The sequence below is a fragment of the Mauremys reevesii genome, linkage group 1 (assembly GCF_016161935.1).
Source record: "Mauremys reevesii isolate NIE-2019 linkage group 1, ASM1616193v1, whole genome shotgun sequence".
NCBI lineage: Eukaryota > Metazoa > Chordata > Testudines > Geoemydidae > Mauremys > Mauremys reevesii.
The window spans coordinates 180,203,746-180,224,328 of NC_052623.1; the positions used below are offsets into that span (position 1 = coordinate 180,203,746).

General features: G+C 43.0%; 1 protein-coding gene across 2 annotated transcripts in view; it reads left to right on the forward strand.

Annotated features, from left to right (window-relative positions):
- Window positions 1-20,583, forward strand: part of SAMSN1 (SAM domain, SH3 domain and nuclear localization signals 1) — a 75,951-nt gene that overhangs the window by 13,602 nt on the left and 41,766 nt on the right. For both annotated transcript variants that reach the window (XM_039512782.1, XM_039512859.1), the window contains exons 3-5: window positions 1,582-1,650; window positions 3,246-3,372; window positions 4,584-4,960. In XM_039512782.1, coding sequence (XP_039368716.1) covers window positions 1,585-1,650; window positions 3,246-3,372; window positions 4,584-4,960 — 570 coding nt within the window. In that variant the 5' untranslated portion in view covers window positions 1,582-1,584. The remainder of the gene's footprint in view (window positions 1-1,581; window positions 1,651-3,245; window positions 3,373-4,583; window positions 4,961-20,583) is intronic.

Genomic DNA, 20,583 nt, shown 5'->3' on the forward strand with positions numbered 1-20,583 from the left:
GGTTTATTTTTGCTTTGAGCCTAGGAGTCTCCTAGAGGCCTTTGAAACATCACAAAAAACTAGCCTCTAATTTGGGCTGCCTCTATTTTTGTTTTGATCTCTCAAGGAAAGCTGGAGAGACTGAGCACCTCTAAGTTTTGATGCCAGTTTGAGACCTGCAAGATGTGATTTTTTTTCTCCAGTGGCTGATTTTGAAAATATTGGCCTTTTTATGGATTTATTTTAGAATAACAACTTTACTGGATGGTTATTACCCCTGCCATCCATGAGAGTGAGTGAGGCTCAGGGTAAAATTGATGTAGTTGCCTTTTTAAAATCTTTGAAATGTTGTTCTCATCATTTTTCACTTCCACTTTCTGTCCAGAACCTGAACTGGAAGAGCCCAACATTGTGGGTATGGTGAATAGAATAAGCAAACCTTTTATTATCTCTCTCTCAACTTTAAAAATAATCTAATAGACTTCTCTGAATGCTTTTAAAACTTAACCCCCTCTTCAGCCTACAACTTGATGCCTGATTTTATTCCAGGACTACATGAAAAGCTCTGAAAAAAAAGGGGCTTGCAAGGGAAATACAGTTTGAGGTTGAGCAGCACGAATGGCCCTGCAATAATTATAGCTTACTATAAAGAGTATCTCAGGGAAGCTTTACTCTCAGCATTTATTTTCATATCCTTGTTCTTGTTTGTTCTTCTCTGGCAGCACTCACTTGATGGCTCAAACCTGTTGTAACATATTGGAAAGAATATAAAACATGAAGTAATAGTCTTTGGGCTAATACATTTTCAAAAATGTTTCATGTGTCATCTCTCATGTAAATTCTTAGGTTGCATTCAGCATTCAAAATGTCATTCATATTCATGAAGGAAAGAGGGCTAACATTCATTACTTTCACTGGTAAGCTATAAGCACTGTCAGGCATGCCCACCAGGGACTGCATCAGTGTTTTCTCCATGATGTTCCTATCATGGGGACATTATGACCAGAGGAGAGGTTTATGGACACATGATAAAAGCATGTGGTCTGTTCTTTTCTTACTTCGTAGACCTCTGAGAATCCTTCCATTCCTTCTGCATTTTTAACCCTATTCAAACTCACACCCTCAAGGTTCTTCATTCTCACCCGCTAGCCTTCCAGCTAAAGAGGCCTGACGGAGACAGTCTTTGGAAATCTATTAGTGCCATTCCTACATCAGCTGGAGGAGTCATTGTTGAGAATAGTCTGGTACTCTGTAGCATTCCCAACCCCTAACAGTCTGGAGGGTGGAGAATCGAGACCCGAGCATCCCAGCTGGCAATGTACAGCTCTGTCACTAGGTCAGTTGGCTAACCCCTGATCTGCTCATATATGCAATGATGAACCCAATTTACAATCAGCAGAAAGGGAAAATAATCTTAGTTCTGAGACAATTGATGAAATAAACAACGCCAAACTGCCTTCTGACAGATCCAAAATGCTGAAGTGTCAGATACAGTTTTTATATATGGGCAGTATAACTTGTATTTTTGTTTTATAACACTTGCTGTTACATTCATGTTTTTTCATATACTAACTATTGGTTTTTTTTTTCCTTATGGTCAAGGTGATGACTTATGAACAGTGGATCCCACCTCGAGTTCACGGTCTGACTGAGCCCAGTAACAGTGAAATGGTGAGTTGTGATGAGAACTTTTGTATTTTTCTTCAGATGAGAATGTTCTGCAAGAGTGGATAGTTTGACTATGATTTCTTTCACTGGATTTCAGATCTCAAAATTTTGAAAGCCCTCTTTCCAGATCTACAGTATTAGTGACAGTCATTATATCCTTTATGGAAACAGAATTTCTAATTCCTGTTAGGTGTTCTTTCCTCATGGAACCACACATCTGTTGCCCCCACCATCAGCCCTGCTTAGCTGGGCCAAATGGAAGGTTGAGGCCCAGGGTTACAATAGCAAGGTCAGGGTTGCTGCTGCCTTTCTGCTGCACCAGCAGTTTCAGGGCTCATCACACCAATATCTGAACTGCTGGCATCCAAAGTGTGGAAATCTCTATTGACAAGCATTGTGAGGTTGATCCATTGAGCAATATTTTTGAAATCTGAAATGAGTGTATGTTGTGCCTCCTTTACGATGGCTGTTGTTGGATGCTACTCTGTACTGTGTGAATGCTTGTGCTCTGTAAGTGCCTCATCCTACATTTCCTGCACCAAAGTGAGAGCTGAAGGCATGCCAAATCTCTCAAGCTCAATCCTTACGTAACTACCACTGTGCATTAATTAGACTGTGCTGGCAGAAATGATGCAGACCCGACCTCCTATTCTGTCTTTGTCTTGGCGTGGAGGATTATGCATATGAGGAAGCACGGAGGAACTTCAATGTGTGACTTAATTGGTGGGGAGAGTGCAACAAGGTCTGTGAATTACTTGCTGATAACATCAGCATTGGCAATTAATCATTTGTAATCAGGGCCGCCCAGAGGATTCAGGGGTCCTGGGGCAAAGCAATTTCAGGGGCCCTTTCCATAAAAAAAAGTTGCAATACTATAGAATACTATATTCTCATGGGGGCCCCTGTGGGGCCTGAGGCAAACTGCCCCACTTCCTTCCTGCCTCTCCCCCCCCCCCCACCCCCACCCCGAGGCAGCCCTGGGAAAAATAAACATTTAAAAACTTCCGCTTCTCGGCACAAACCCAGTTTTGAGAACTTCTTTTCAAGTCACCTTTACAAGATATCACTGGTTCTCAGCATCATCTAGTGCTAAAAGGCACTAAAGCTCATTAAAAGGGTTGGACAAATATTTTCTGTCAAAACTTTTTTTGGATCAAAAACTAGGGGTTTTTAAAAAGCAGAAAAAAATCACAGACAATGTCTGCTTTCCTTTCTTTTGCCTGGTGATATTCATCAGTTTTGTGGACATTTCCACACCATTCAGAATCATCATATGTAATTTGAGGGCTGTGATATTTGGGAGCCATGAAGGTGAGCAGCATGTGGACAGATCTAGGACTGATGGGTCTCCTGATTTTCCTGTGAAGTTTTTTCTTGGGTTGCCCTCTTGTCATCACATATAGGACCTCAAATGTGCCGCTCGAGACTCGCCTTCCAAAGCCATTGCAGAGATGATTAATCCTCATCTTGTTCACTGATCCAAAGTGCTTGGCTATGATGCTGAACTTTCTTGCTTCTCAAAATAAACAATAGAACACCTGTGTAGTACATTATAATGTTTATTATTTATTCTCATTTTTATTTTGTTTTTCAATTAGGTTCCAGAATCAGACGATAATAAAGCTGAATCAATGGGAACATTAAAACGATTGCAGAAATTGGTCCGAACCAAGAAAGCCAGTATACATAGTTTGGATGATGTCAAACATGTTTTGATACCTCTCAGTAAGTAAAGAGCCATTTTAGTGTACTCGCACACATTTGGAAAATGTCACTTTACTGAACAAAGGTATAAATGATCTTGCTTTGATCTGGGCTGGGCTGTCATTCAAAGTCACTCGAGATGCTCCTTTCAACACCTTAGATGCCATACCAAATGTCACTGCCCTGCTATGATATCATAACACAGGTGATATGTGGAGAATTATTTCCCATTACATCAGTTTATATTTAGTAATAAATACTGTTTCTTGCAACTGAGGTGGCTTGTAGGGAGTTATCCTAAATAGCTGAATAGAACACCCAGGCTTTTGTCTTGGGGCCATTGTGTTTTTTATCAAGTTTCTCAGCTTTATCTCACACTTTACATGAAGAAGGCAAAATGCACAGACGAAAAGATGATGTTTATCAGTCCTTGAGTCAATGGCAGTAGGAGATGCTAGAGAACACAACAATCTGTCACACAAAAAGTAGGTTATTGTTGCAACACACCTGATTGCTTGGAGTATCCCAAAGTTGATGCCAAGCAGGTATTCTAAAGCTGATGCTGAACTCGGGTTATTTTCAAGTGCTTTCACCAGATCACCGATCAGATTGTGTAGCAATCTTAGTCTAAAGTGCAAGCATTAGCGTAGGCATATGGTGCATTTATGTATAGGGTTATTTTTAAACTAATCCCAGCAAAATGAGTTGAGACCATTTAATGAACTGCTGCCTCAGCCGGATCAGTGATGCAGTGAAACCACATGAGGAGATTCAGCGTTCAGCAGCTACTTTGAGATTTCCATGCATAGACTATGAGTAGGTGAATTATTCAGGAAAATATTCTGGTCTCTGTCAATTAGTCTCCTGAACCAAACTCATGCATTGTGTGAGTATTGTATCACAATGAGGTTTGTTAAATGAAGTCACCATATTCAATGCAGAAATTACCATTATAATGCCCTGGGGAACCAGCAAAATTCTCCAGGCTTCTGAGGGAGCAGCAAGACATTTTATCAAATGGAAAATAAATCCTGCTTTGGCTCTAGAGGATAGAGTCATTGACCTATTAATCGGTCTTTTCTCTCTCTCTAATTGCCATTATTCTTTGAGTTTATAGAGTTTTTGATTGCTTTCAGTATATACAACTCATTGGGCAACATTTCAAGTGGTAGCAAACATTCTGACTGCAAATGCAACATGTTGTAAAAAGAAAATCTTTTCAATTCTTAAAGATCCACCTCAAGACTCCTGTCTCTCTGAAGAGGAGGAGGAAGCACTGATTTCCTGCATGAAACTAACCAAGTCCCAGGAAAAGAAGATCTGGAAAGACAATGCTAGGCGAAAGGAAGAAACTGAGACTAGAGCAGATTTTATTTCTGCTTCGTTGGGAAGATCTTATACTTCCAGACTGAGCAATATAGGAAATATTTCCATCCATTCAGAAACTGAATTTCAGCTATGGAGTGACTGGAAGCCCTTTCCCAATAATCAGCTCTGCCCATGTGATTTCGTGATCTCAAAAATAGAAAAATGGGAAAATTGTACTTGTTGTTCTCATCATCCGCATCTTACTTGCTCTGTCACTGATGTGGATCTTCCATATTCATGGGTAAGTGGTTTCCTTTGCAGTTAAATGTGTCAGCAGTGGAAACTTATTGAACATCAGCGTAAGGGTCACTAGAATTTAGCACCTAGTTATCAAAAGTGAAATAATGAGAGGGGAAATTCAAAAGGTCAGATTCAGATCTGACGTGAACAGGTTGACTCCATTTGAGTTACGCCCACTTACACCAAGTTTGGATTTGGTCCAGGATATACAACTTGCAACAACATAAATACCAATGGTGTAGCATTTTAATATTTTACAGCACTGTGTGATCTACCAGGGTGTTTAAACTTAGGATCTTTTTATATGTCTGTACAACAGTATATTGAGTCCTTTAGACATTCTTGTACGGCGTGATCCAAAGCCCACTGAAGTCAATGGGAGCCTTTCTATTAATGGGCTTTGGGTCAGGCCCTTAGCAGTCACTGTGATACTAGTAATGAGCTCCAAAATTCTATCCAGAGGAATATCAGCAAGCGGTGCAATTGCCAGTGATAATGTTTGTGCCCTTTGTATCAGGAGAGACTTGATTTTGAGGAAACTTTTGTGGCTCTTGGGGATTCATGCAGCCAGTGCTAGAGACACAGAGTTTGATCTCCATTTGGAATAAGCTTTTTAAAAATTGTTTTAAGGGTTGTTTAAGGCTTCAAAGGCCCAGAATGTGCCTGGATTGCATGAGGATGGAATGGTGCAGGGAGCCTTCCCATCCCTTCCCTTCCCTTCCCTTCAAATTTCAGCTCCTGCACTTTCCACAGAGTAGGGATTGTTCCCTGCTAGCATCTACTGAGCTACTATTTTCCGAAAGAGGTGCTGGGAAGAGCCAAACAGTGGCCTCTAACCCTCACTGTGCCATGCCCATTTACTTCTATTGTACTCGGGGTAGTCTGGTTCTCAATGTGCAGTGAGTACGACCCTGAGGGAGCAGAGGCTGCTGCTGCCATCAGCTGGTGCAGTGGCCAGAGGGATACCCAGGTAACTGAAATGTTAGAGCAAAGACTACAGCCTTGTTTTGGATTATATTGAAGACAATGTGAGGTTTTCCCATTTTGCCTTCAATACATTTTTTGTTGGGAATGCTGTGGACACGCCTCACTTAATAGGAACATATGGTGGAAACATCAGTGTCCTTTCAAAAAATTCTGTTTAACTTTTCACACAAACACTGTGGTGGTGGTATTCTTTACCCTGGTGAGATTTGTTCAGCCAGCATCAAGATCAAGTGCCAACAAGAGTTGTTTTTTATTTCATTTTTTTGTTGGGGGGGGGGTTGTTGAGCCATCTGCTTTCTTAATTAATAGTTTTCTCCCTGATTTTAATTTATCTTTGTGGGTTTAGACTCTTTAGATTCAGATTATAGAAGAGGGCGAGACATCTCATTCTCTCCATCTGCATCCTACCAACCAGCTCAGCAAAAGATTACAAGGATTAGATTTTCGGTTTTGCTTTTTAAGAATCAGTAGATGCCAGAAGTGGCTGTTTTGCATGTGAAGGGATCAGATTTAGGGATGAAGTGGATGGCAATTTCAATGATTTATCTATAACAGTAAAAATAGTCTATTTGAAAATATTGCCATCAACTCAATTTATAGTTAAGGAGTTTTAGTTTTATTGGCTTGGCTTAGCTAATATTCTCCTGCCTTTGGTCAAGTGTGAGGTGGAACAGACACAGGGCCGCCCGGGGGGGGGCAAAGGGGGCAATTTGCCCCGGGCCCCGGGCTCCGCAGGGGCCCCCAGGAGAACAGCGGAGCCTCCCGCCTCTGCCCCTCTCCTGGAGCCTGAGCGCACCAAGCGCTGAGTCTCCGCCGGGGCCCCTGAGCCCAGGGCCGCCCAGGGCCCCCTCACCACGCGGCTCTGAGCGGGGCGGGGCTCAGGGGCTCGGCCGGAGACTCGGCGCTTGAGGCGCTGAGGCTCCAGGAGGGGGACGGAGGCGGGAGCCTCCGCTGTTCTCCTGGGGGCCCCTGCGGAGCCCGGGGCAAATTGCCCCCTTTGCCCCCCCCCTCTGGGCGGCCCTGCCTGAGCCCCGCCCCGCTCAGAGCCGCATGGTGAGGGGCGGGGCTGGGAGCTCCGGGCTGAGCCTCAGCTCCCTCCGCTCGGCGTGGAGCTCCCAGCCCCGCCTCACCACGCGGCTCTGAGCGGGCGGGCTCAGGCCCCGCCGCCACACGCTGCGGCTGTTCCGGCGAGGCGCTGAGGCTCGGGTGAGGAGGAGCCGGGGGTAAGAGGCTGGGGCCGGGCGCGGGGAAGCGGGACCCGCCGAGTGCAGCGGGTCTTGGCGGGGGCCCTTCCGTTCGGGACCTGCCACGAAGTGCCCGAAGACCGCGGCGGGAACCCCCGCCGAATTACCACCGAAGACCCGGCTGCACTTCGGCGGCGGGTCCCGCTTCGGCGGTAATTCAGCAGCGGGGGGCTCCCGCTGCGGGTCTTCGGGGCACTTCGGCGGCGGGTCCCGGAACGGAAGGGCCCCCCGCCGCCGAAGACCCCGGGCCCCCGGAATCCTCTGGGCGGCCCTGAACAGACAGACTGAAGTAACTGTAGTACTAAAGTAGATGTGGTTGTGCCCTGCTTTAATGGGGCAGGAGGAGGGGAAGGGGAACACTCTACATGCAAGAATAAATTTCCAGGACTCGTTTCAAATAGACATGCTGTCTCTGATCTAGTTTGGGGATGGGAGAGCACCTACATTTTAGGTTGGATGCAGTGTCATCCAACCACGCCTTGGTTATGTACGCAAACTTGGGGACCTCAGCTTTACTTAAATCATGAATGGTTGGTGCCTAATTAAACAGTGGTCTAATTAGTCAGCATGAAAAGAAGACATGAATCTCAATCTGACACCTTCCTGAGAGATAAGGAACAAAAAACCCCAATGGAACCAAGACTAACTCACTCCAGGTTTTCTCTTCTGACTACTTCTCCTGCATTGTCTCTTCCTACCCACTACCTCAAGTTTCAAAACCAAGTGCCTCTCTTCCCAATTCTTCTCATCCCCAATGCATGGCAACATTGTTGTATCTTCTCAGCCATTTTAAGATGGCCTTCAAAGTGCTACGACTGGGTGCCAGAATAAGCAACTCTAAGACTGACAACAAAGGATACTCATCTTCTGTCACAGCAAATCTGCACCTCACTGACCCATTCTATCCATCGAGATCTCTCACAACTACTAAATCATAGAGAAACCCCAACCACATGGAACCCCTCAAACTCCTCTAGCTAAATTTTCCCGTGTCCTTCCTAATTCAGTCCATAGTAGAAGCATGCCTTGCTCTAATTCTTTCCTCTGTGGGTGTCAGAGAGAGAGAGAGAGAGAACTGGGATCTCATGTAGTGTCTCCAGCTTTATTATTATATGAAGGCTCATTATGTAGCATCAGAGCACTTTCAGATTTCAGTTCTGTAATAATGTAATATACAACCACATGGATGAATAGCTTCATTATCAGTCTATAGCTAAAGCACCATCTGTGCCTCTTCCACACGAGTTAACGTAGACACAGAGCGTTTTTCTGCATTGTTTGCCCATTGAAACTATATTTGGAAATAGAGCTAAATTTTGCTGGGGACAACAAACCACTTTTGTAGCTTTTTGGAATCTCAAATGCTTTCTGTGTGCAATTATTGATATCAGCATGCGTCCTGGAAAGATGTTATTCATAGGATCTATTATTCCTTCCTCCTTAAGAGAAAGTTGAGTATACTTAAAAGATGTACTGAATGATTCTGCAAAAATTAAAAGGTACCTATAGACACAGAAACTACTTTGCTGCACGCAACACTACTTCAAAGTGTGTCAAGTAGAGAAATGAGTGGTACAGCCCAGTGTAAAACATTGTAATGTTAAGTGTCAGCTGAAAAACAGGGGGAAATAATGATCAGATGCCAGCTAAATAAGCACTTAACCTTTATGAGGGTGGTAGTTCCTTTTTTTTGCTCTCTCGCTCTTTCTCAAGCTATTCCACCAGCAAAAGACTACGTCAGTTGTTTGTGGCTTAGACTTTTCTTAACACTTTGTGGATTACTAGAAACTCTTCTTGTGCTATCAAAAATTTAGAAATCTTGCTATTCAGACAGGACAATCATCTACTTAGAAGTGTCACATCCGGAAAGCAGTGATCATAGCACTACGGCTAACCTCCAGTTGTTTAAAAAAAACAAAAGTTTTGTTGTTTGGTATTTTTTAACATAGTCCCATACACTGTATTCAATACAGGATAAAATAATTGCTTTACAAAATATGTTATACTATTTATTTATTTATAGAAGTATTTTGATCTTGGACTTGGACAAAACAATAGCCCAGGTATTTCTTTGAAGTATATCCTTCTAATGTCACACTTGCAATACTAATATATTCTTGGCTGGGTAACCTTTATAAGACATTGTAATGGACCATCATGTGGGGTGCTATCATGAGTATTGTGGTAGACCAGAAGTTTTCAGACAGCTGTGTGGCTAGCGTACTGTGACCGGGTCCCCGGGGTGAAACCTGGACTGTGGGACTGCTGACTCCACTTTCCCACCAACATGGGCTGGCCCTCACACTGTGATGCTGATGTCAAGTTACAAGCCTCTGACAGGCACTACCCTTACACAGCCATCCACAGGTAGGGACATACCCAACTATGTTACATGAATGATCTCCCAGCCACTCATGAACCAACAATAAAGAGACACCAGGCAATTTCCCCCCGCTTCCCAGCCTGGCACCCCAGAACTGTACTTTGCCCTGGTCAGAAGCCTGGCCAATATAAGTTCATTACCCAGTCTGCCCTTCCCTCAATGTGGAGAGGACATACGCCAGCCTTTGTAAACTGAGCTGAGATTTCCCAAGCACTTCAACAAGAAGACACTGTATTAGGTAAAATTATAAAACAGATTTATTATCTACAGAAAGTTAGATTTGAAGTGATTATAAATGGTAGGTTTAAAGGTCAAACTTTGTTACCTTAGGAAATAAAGATAGAAACATTGATTCTAAATCCTAAACTTTTAGTCTATGCAAGAGTTAAATTATACAGCTTTTCTCACCCTGACATTTGGTACAAGCAGGTTACAGTTTCTCAATATACAGACTGGGACTCTTTTCCAGCCTGGGACCAAACTTCCCTAGTTTAAACTCTTTGTCTTCCAGATGTGTTTCTGGGTATTGAGATGAGGGGGCAGAGTGAGGCCAAGTGATGATATCACTTCTCTTTTATGCTTTCTTCAAGCTTGCTGGAAAGATATTTGTTGTGAAGTGAGTTAGTCCGCCCCCACGGTGTACGTGCCTTCTCTGAGAAGTTTCTAGAATAGTGGATTGTGTATTGATGAGCTGTTAATCACCTGTCTGACTATTGATGGCTACTCCTTTGATGCAGCTGAATGGCTGGCTTGTGGGTGTTCCTGATCTCACAATAGATTTCAGTAATATTTATATATATATAAGGCATACTTTGTATAAAACACAGCATAACTGTATGCCAGTAGTTACTATGGGGGTTCCGGGGTGCTACTTTGAAGTACAGAGTGTCACACATACCATGTACATTGTTGTGAAAGATGGTGTGGTCCACTGTGTAAGTTTATTAGATCCCGGTTATTACAACAGTGGTTTATTCTTCCCCATCTGCAAAATGAGAATAATGATGTTTATCCACCCTTTCGCAAGGTGCTTTGAGATCTACAGCTGGAAGGTGCTAAATAAGTGCTAAGTATTATTATCTCCTTTGTAATATACTTTGAGATGTATAGATGAAAAGTGCTACATGAGAAATAGATATTGTTATTATTTTATTATATGATTAACTTGAAGGGACGCATCATACATTTTCCCATGATACTATAGACTGGGTTTCCCAAATTTTGAGGCTGCTTTCCCTCCTGCACACCCCTGGCAACCTCTGGCCATTCTTTTCCCAGGACCAGTTCTACAAGTCACTGTGGCCACTTCCCAGCATCTCTCCTGAGCCTCTAGTTGCACAGCTGTTTCCCTGCTGACCTGCTTTCCTTCTCAGCCCTGCTCATGGCCACTACCTTGGCCTGGCTCTCCCAGACATCAGCTGCCATCATGCTCTTCTTCCTGGCTCTCACCCCTCAAAACCCCCCGCAGCAAGTTCTTGGCTGCTTCCTCCAGCTTTTTTACTTGCACTCTGGCATTGTCTCCTGTTGTCCATGATGCAAAACCGGTATACGTATCACTGCTGCTACAATGACCAGTGTCTCTCACAACACACCTTTCAAGATCCATGAGTTCTACACAAGCCTATCACAACATCCAATACACTATGTGCCCCAATAACAACTATGTGGGTGAAACCAGACAATCAATACACTCTCAAATGAACTCTCACAGAAAAATGATAAGACAAAGACACCACATGACCTGTGGCTGACCACTTCACAAAGCGATCACTCTATATCTGACTTCTCAGTCCTCATTCTCAAAGGAAAGCTGCACAACACTTTCAAAAGACAAACCTGGGAGCTTAAATTCATAACTCTGCTAGACACTAAAAACCATGGACTGAACAGAGACATTGGATTTATGGCTTATTACAACAATCTGTAACCCACTAAATACCAGAGCGCCCCCCCCCCACACCCCTACAAGCTTTTTCTCCTTTTCCCCCCTGTGACTGGAGAGGTGTTAATTGGCCACTTCACCTTGAATGGTCCATTGCAATATGTGTTAACAATTTGTTCCATCTTATATTTATCTGTGGCACTCTCAGGGTATGTCTTCACTAACAACGTAAAGCAGTGCTCTAACGTGGCTGTGTAGTCACGGCATCAGCGCTGGGAGAGAGCTTTCCAAGCATTGTAAAAAAACCACCCCCACGAGGGGAGTAGCTACCAGCGCTGGTGCACTGTCTACACTGCCACTTTTCAGCGCTGAAACTTGAATTGCTTGGAGTGTGTTTTTTCACACTCCTGAACAAGAAAGTTTCAGCGCTGTAAAGTGGCAGTGTAGACAAGGCCTAAGTACATGTCCCAGACCCGAAGAAGGGCTCTGTGTAAGTTGTAAAGCTTGTCAACACCAACAGAAGTTGTTCCAATAAAAGATATTTCCTCACCCTTCTTGTCTCTGTAATATCCTGGGACTGACACTACAGCAGTGCATACTTACTGTTCCTGCTCATAATGGTTCTTCTAGGTGCTACCTATTAGTTAAGTTCTGATGTGGGCCCCTGGCTATCTTGTGGTGACCAGTGACCCGATCATTATCCTCCAGGTCATTGTAGTGAGTGCAGAGCATCCAGTAATGAACAATCAGAGAAAAGAATATGCAGTTGTGCTGCAAAATTTATTTTAGGAAGTCGAAAGCTTCCAGTTCTGCTTTTTGGCTGTCTCAAACCCAGGGGACATTTAAGAGAAATATTTCTATATCACTGCAGACAAGTTAGTGTTTCCTGCTGAGCAGAACTGTGGGCTTTTTATAGTTTTTTGGGTGTGCTATTTTCATAAGATAAAGGGCCATCAAATTGGTTTGGTTTTTTTTACACATCTTATCCCTTTCGATGGCTACAGGCCTGCCCGTCACTTCAAAAACAATTCCAGATTAAATTTAGAATTCTTAATTGGCATGCATGTAACTGCCATATTGGAAAATCTAAGAAGATCTTTTCTGAAATATACATTTTAAAATTGGATAACTAAAGAGCTGGGTATTATTATGATAACTGTAGTTATCCTAATTTCAGGAAGTAGCTAATATTTCTGAGCTGTGGCTATTACTTATTTTTATTATAATAGCACCAAAACATGCTAAACTCTACACAGGAAAAAGGGCCAGATTTTAGTGGTTTGAGCATTGGCCTGCTAAACCCAGGATTGTGAGTTCAATCCTTGAGGGGGTCATGCAGGGATCTGGGGCCAAAATCTTTCTGGGGATTGGTCCTGCTTTGAGCAGGAAGTTGAACTAGATGACCTCCTGAGGTCCCTTCTAACTCTGGTATTCTATGAGTCTATGAGGTGTAAATCCGTGGTTTCATAGGAGCTATGCTGATTTATACCAGCTGAGAATCTGGCCCACAGTCTCTGCCCAAATCAGTTTACAATCTAAAAGACACACAATCTGAAATGTGGTTGCCAGGGCTACGACAGAGAAAACAGTCAGGATGATGTTAGGCGTTTGTGTTGTATTTCTGTGCCATGCTTATTTGACTGGGTTGTTTGTGGGTGGAAACTATCCCACTGTCCCTCTAACTAGTTTTTGTTAATTCCTGACTAAAGGCTCTCTACAGACTCATTATGATAATTGTTTTTTATTCAAACCCACTAAAATCCTAGCTAAACTCTCCCATTCCTCATGATCACCCTCCTTGTGCCTTCAACCCAGCCTCTCGCCCTGTGTCCTAGCCACAGAATTAAGTGACTAATGCCTTCATGATGTCCTGGACTGCAAAGTGTGATGGTGATCTGATGGAAGCAGGGGACATGTCTAGAATATCTATTGCACAATCCAAAGGCACGTACAATTTGCCTGCTTTTGGATTTTGGTCCAAACTCAAAACACATCCTGTCGTCAGACATCACTGGCATGGTGCTCTGTTCTGTTCAATGATGATAACAGTCGGCTGCGTGTATGTGTGTTCTCCCTGTGTGCTGTCCCAGCTCTGCGCAGATAGCTGGCACAGCAGATCTTGAGCAAACCGCCGAATGACCACAGACTCTAATAAGGTACGAAGGCACCCGGCCAGGTTTTTTGTCAAACAAAACGCAGTCTCTAGCTCAGATGTTTACAGTTCTGCTAGTACATATGTGCTCCCTGACAATGGATCGGCTCAGTCAGTGGTGGGATTTGCCACTGCCCCTTAAACCAGACAAAGACGTCCGCTCAGGGATGCATTCTTATATAGGTACTGTGACAGACTCAGGGCAGTGGGGTACAGGAGTCTGGTAGAGGGCAAATATACTGGTCACTGGATGAGTAGTTTTCTGTTCCCTGAGTGACCAGAGCAGGGGCTGGACTAGACTAATCAGGAACCTGCTAGAACCAATTAAGGCAGACAGGCTGATTAGAACACCTGCAGCCAATCAAGGCAGGTTAATCAGGGCACCTGGGTTTAAAAAGGAGCTCACTCCAGTTAGGCAGGGGGAGCCAGAGGAGAGGAAGTGCATGTGAGGAGCTGGGAGCAAGAGGCGCAAGGAGCTGAGAGTGAGAGGGTGTGCTGCTGGAGGACTAAGGAATACAAGCATTATCAGACACCAGGAGGAAGGTCCTGTGGTGAGGATGAAGAAGGTGCTTGGAGGAGGCCATGGGGAAGTAGCCAGGGAGCTGTAGCTGTCATGCAGCTGTTACAGGAGGCACTATAGACAGCTGCAAACCACAGGGCCCTGGGCTGGAACCCGGAGTAGAGGGCAGGCCTGGGTTCCCTCCCAACTCCTGATCAGACACAGGAGGAGTTGACCCAGACTGTGGGGAAGATCACTGAGGTGAGCAAATCTGCCAATAAGCACAGGACCCACCAAGGTAGAGGAGGAATTTTGTCACAGTACTAACAGGTTACACATCACTGAACGCATTGAGGTACAGCCCCTCTACGCATAAGGGTGCTGCCTTTCTTCTGGTACAGGTTGGTTTGAACAAACAAGTCTATCCATTATATTGTCTATCCATTGTATTGTCCTTTTGACTCTGTCTTTAGGCTGGGTCTGCTTGTTCCTTGTTATCTCTGTGGGATGTGTTCCTACTAGGCTGTTCTGGTGCTGTCCTGGCATATATTCTTTTAGCAGCCTTCCTCTTGCCAACTCCTGTGAGCAGGGCCTGCCTCTGGCTCACAGCCTAATTTTGATCTATGTTAGCAATGTCTTGACCATTACTTCAGTTCAGGCCTCAGGCCTCATACCGGGCCTCTGCTACCAAAGGTTTATGTCTCAGGGCCTCATCTTACTACACATCCTAGGACTCTCAGAAATGTTGTTAAGGTGTTCTAATCTTGTGAGGGAATGGGGATGATTTATACCTAAATGTGGTGTCAGTTCCCTGTGAAATGTGTTGGATTTGTGTTTGGATACTTAAAGGGATGAAAAATCAGGAGCTGTGACTGGTTCGGTTAGAGTTCGGGGTTCCTTTAAACTTGAATCAGAAAATAAGGTCTGAGGTGAACCCATAAGAATTGAAACCAAAGATCTGCATGAACCCAGCAAACAGAAACTACTGAGTTTCACATAGCTTTAATATTTCCAAGGCTTTGATATCTGCAGCCCTTGATTTTGTTGCATATCTGTGTCTCTTTGTTTAAGAAGTTGTAGTAGCTATAAGTTTATAAATGCTTTTTGGCTTGCTTCAACAGAATACAGAAAATGAGTGCAAATCACCACTTAACACACACAGCCCAATGTACTTAGGCTCTGTGCCAGCAACTAAGTGGGTAATGGGGAGGGTGCAACTCACCCCATGATCCATGGGTGTGACACTGTAGCACATCTCTGCAGACACTATTAAGCCTCTGGGGCTTGAATGTCTGCTGAGTCCCCTCTACATCACCAGTACAGTAATTTTTGGCCACTTTTCTGCATAGTCATTATGGGCCAGGCTGCAACATCTCCATTTGCATTGGCCCATCTCCCTCTGTGGTTACGCTGCTCACACAAGCCCACTGTGGGACTTAGGGGATGTGGAAGAGATGGTGCCCATCCCTCATCACCAGGGTGAATCTCACTTTATGGTTTTGGGTATTTTGAAATACCTTGCTGAGATTTTTGGAGCCACCTAAGGGAGTTAGACACATTATCCATTCATTTTAATGGCAGATATGTGTGTAAATGACTGAGATTGGACCATTTCTTTTACGTTCCAGGACCGTATCTTGGAAATTTTGTATTGCTGGTGCTGCTAAAATAGAATTATAATTAAGAGATTGTATTTACAGTAAGTATTTTTTTAAATAAAACTGCTAATGTCAGTTGTACTGTTTCACTGACTGCTTGTTGTAAGGGAAAGTTCCTGTTTGCCTCTGTTACCAGATCTGCTGGCTTTGTTTCCAACATAGTTATTTGGTTCTCCTGAGCTACAGTCAGAAAGAAAGGGAAGTGATTCCTGAATTGCAGTCATGGAGCTATTTGAAGGAAAATATAATAGTTGGGAGTGTTATGTGGAAATTCAGCATTTCGTGTGGTTGGCCTTTCTGAATGTTATGAACATTTGCAATTAAAAAAAAAAGATGAAGGACTGATACCTGCTGCATGAAGCATGATTGAGAGTCAAATTTTAATTAAACTAAGTGCAGCTGCTGACAAAGTACTGCCAATGGAACGTACAACTTCCCCTTGGCATCTTCTAGAATTGTCAAAACGATGCAGTAATGCATACACAAAAGAAAATTAAATGTTGTCTGGCTAGTATTTTACATACGTATGCTATTATAATGCTGCCTTTTCTTGGATCATTTTCTGTTGTCAGTCTGGTATTTTATTACTGACTTTTGGGGGGATTTTTCAGAAGAACAATCTTTTTATGGCAGATCACCTCTCCTCTGATTTTGCAAAATGAAGCAGCTCTTCTGAAGACCTAAACAGCTATCCTTGGATGTTATGCTTTGCTATCACATTAAATTCCTAGTTTTGACCAATAAGCCCACACCGTTTAAGGCTTATCTCCCTATGGAAGCCTGTCTCTTTAGATACAGTTCACCTCTGTACAGAGGGCTTAACTGCTGCAACTTGTCCCTCTGCACAGGGGTAAATTTTACACTTATGGCTTGATGTTATGCGAGGCCTATTACAGTCAGTGGCAAGTGATGCAGGATCTTAAGGTTCAGGCCTACGAAGTGCTGATTCTGCCCCTGATTCAGGAAAGCATTTAAGTATGTGTTTAAGTCCATCTTTATTCAGGAATACATTGAAGTATATGTTTAACTGTAAGCATGTCTTTAAGTCCCATTGAATCCTAGTTATTCTCTTTATTGGACTGATTTATTTTTACGCTTTAAAATTTTGCCCTCAAACTTATGGTTTAGGATAGGTGCTTCATAAATTGTATTGTGAATACAGAACTGCAGAACTAATGTAGAAATGGAGGAGAAGTCACATGATATCAATGCTGAGCAAGGGTGTGAGAGGCGCAGAGAGGATTTCCAATGCTAGGATAATGTGATAACAGAGAAGGGGGGAAGGGATAGCTCAGTGGTTTGAGCATTGGCCTGCTAAACCCAGGGTTGTGAGCCCAATCCTTGAGGGAGCTACTTAGGGGCCTGGAGCAAAATCAATATTTGGCCCTGCTAGCAAAGGCAGGGGGCTGGACTCAATGACCTTTCAGGATCCCTTCCAGTTCTGTAAGGTAGGTATATCTCTAGATACATTATATAACATCAGGAACATTAGTGTAAGGGCACCAGTTTAATGGATATTGTATAATTAATATGCATAAAGATCTTCTAGTGAAAGAAGGGCTGCTGTTCTGAAAACCTCCTAAGCCCAGACAAATTTAATTCCTAGTAGGGATGGATGAACTTGTTTTATTTAATTTCTTAATGTAACTTGAATGCTGTTGGCTTTGCATTTGATTTACAAAGGGACAGAAAAATATCAACTGGAAAAACAGTGCCAGGAAAGAGAATATCAAATTTGCTTTCTCTAATACATATGTAAAGCAAATTGCAGATTTGCACACACAAATATTCACATTGGAAGTTTAATTGCACTGTCATCCACAGTGAGAACAGAAGTGATAGTCTGTGATTAAGTTGATCAATCATAACTAATCAAGGTAGCTCAAACTCCTAAAATTCAGAGAACAGTTGATCAAATAAATGTGTGGGAAAATATTCACTGAATACTGTTGAGGTTGAGGAAATAATAATCTGATTGCATATATTTCATGAGAAGAAGAGAACCAAATTAATCAGAAAATGTTGCAACTTCTTGTTCAGCTCTACTTACAAATTAAGTTCAGTTTTACACAACAAGAAGTAATGACAGCCCACGAGTGCGGAAGGTTAAGATAATTTAAGATCATGTGCTATGCTTTGTTTTAAGCATCTATTGGTTCTTATATTTAGATTTTCATGAGTGGTTTTTAATGCATTTTTTTTCATTTTATTAAATATCCTCAATAGAACATAAAATACTGAGAAAACCCTCTAGAAAAATGAATATTTCACATTTATATTGAAGTAATTCCCATTAGTCCCAACTATGATGCTAGCTGCTCTACAAACTCACAAGACAGTCCTTGCCTCAAAATGTTTGCAGTTTAAGGCTCCAGTCTTGCAACTGGATCTGTGCAGGTGGAAAAGGTCAACAGTAGCCACTAATTTTGGGTGCCCAATTTGAGACACCTAGGGAGGATTTTGTTTCAGAGTACTTAGCATTACATAGCACTTTATGTTCAAAGCACAGCACCTATTGACTTCAGTTGCAGCTGAGAATGCTCAGCACTTTTGCAAATTAAACCCAGAAGTTAAGGAACAAACAATTAGCGACCATCATTGAAGACTTTGGTTCAAGTGAGTTGTCCAGCATCACATAGGAACTCTGGCAGAGACAGGATTAGAATCCAGTTCTTCATGGCAGTATTCAAATGCTTTAACCATGAGACTAGTTTTCCAGTGGTTAGAGTACTAGCCTAGGACCCACAAGGCCTGGGCTCAGTTCTCAGCTATGCCACAAACTTCTTGTATGGCTTGGGCAAGTCACTTCTTCTCTTCTCAAGTCACCTCCACTGTCCATCTGTAAAATTGGGATATAATAGCACTTCCCTTCCTCACAGAGGTATTGTGAGAATAAATACATTATACATTTTGAGGCAGTCATATATTTCACTGATGTGGGGCCATATAAGTACTTTAAAGCTTCCTGCCTCATTGACTATACAGCTTCTACCATAATGAGGCGGGGTCCTACAAACAACCATTTTCTTCACTGCACAACTCTGATTCATCCCCAGAGCAGGTCCACCCTGTGCCCTGAATGAGGCAGGGGTCCTGTGGGAAAAAATATGTGATCAGGTACTTCAAGACTGTATGAATACATATACACTAGGGAATCAAACCAAGGTTGCACAAGCTCCTTTAATTCTGGCATTTCCCAACTTTTGAATACGTGACTTTGCAACCTTACTGTTCTTCTAAGGGGTGAGGGGGAGGGGTGTAAAAAAACAAACCATAAGGGTTTGCTACTTCATACAAATGTGATGCTTTACATTTGCTGTGTGATCACGGGCTTAAAGACATCCTGCTGCTTCCTGAGTGAAAGGACCCTGCCTCGCAGCTGACTCTTCTTGACTATGGCTCTGAAGCACTTGTTTTCCACCCTTAGCTGATTACCAGCCAGACAGGGCTGGAGGAAAGGAACAGCAGACCTGCCTCCTCCCTTCACACGCAAGGCTGCAAAAGCTGCTCCAGCTGTGCCCCACTTAGTTCAGCCACTAAAGATGTGGGAAAGTCATTTCCAAACCTGTTTTCTGCCCTCTCCTTCCCTGGCATCAGCAAGATGAGGGACATAGGACAGCCTCTGAGAGATGGATAAGAGAGTGGGAAAGCAGGAAGGGGATACACAGGAGGGAGTGTGGGAACAGGTGTGCAGGGGCAGAGCCACAAAATTGGTGCAACAAGGGAAGGGTTTAGGGCTGGGGTGGGGTGAGTAAGCATTAAGCAACAGGAAGAGGAATCTGGACACATCAAGAGAAATTGGCACCAAAAATGAAATCCCCGGATTGATTGTTGGGGATGCAGGGGAGAGGCAGTCTGTGTTGCTAGCCTGCGTCACTATCCCTTACTCAACAGAACACACACACATTCTGAGTTAAACGAACAGGAGTACTTGCGGCACCTTAGAGACTAACATTTATTTCAGCATAAGCTCACTTCTTCGGATGCATAGAAAGGAACACACAGACAGAAGATATTTATACATACAGAGAACATTCTGAGTTAGTGTCCTAACTCATCTCTTCAAGGGATTTCAATCAAAAACAATAACAAACCATAAATCTCAGCCTAAATGTTTTCTTTGAGTTTGGCTATCCCTAAGATTTCCCTTCAGGACCCCTATGTTTGCGCCCCAATTTCCCCTGGCCCAAAGAGACATTCTGGCCCCTATTATACTCTTGATGAAGCTAACTGGGTTCACATGTTAACATGATTCAAAAGTGACTGTCCAAATTTTGAATCTCACCCACCTGAAACTGCATGTGAGGGGAAAGAAAAAATACCATCTTCCATCTAGGCCAAATGCCATTAAAGCTCTGCAAGAAACTACGGAGTGTTTTCCATTTATTCTTTTTCATGTTAGCATTTAAACAGCAGTTCTAATGATGTGACAGTCTGGCAACTTAACATTCTGACATGAGTGAAGAAATTCAGCATGAGATGTTTACTGGTAAAAGATGGCTCAGACTACAAAGAGTTTCCTGACTGAGCAGGCTGTGCATTAGAGTTAATCAGAATTTACTTTTGTTGATCTTGATTTTAATCAGAGATAGGCAGGCAAGCAACATGCTGTAGGTACCTTGAAAAATCCCCAACTGCACTGCTTGTGCATTAAGCCGCTTTTCAAGCTACAGAATGAAACCTGCTATCTTGTGTATTAGATTAACAGCAAGTATCTGAACGTTTTTTACTTCTATTTAAAATATTGTTGTTTTGTGGCTTTCCTACTGAGTATACAAGCAGTGTATCAGTGCCTTGGGTCCTCATTCTTTCAATATAT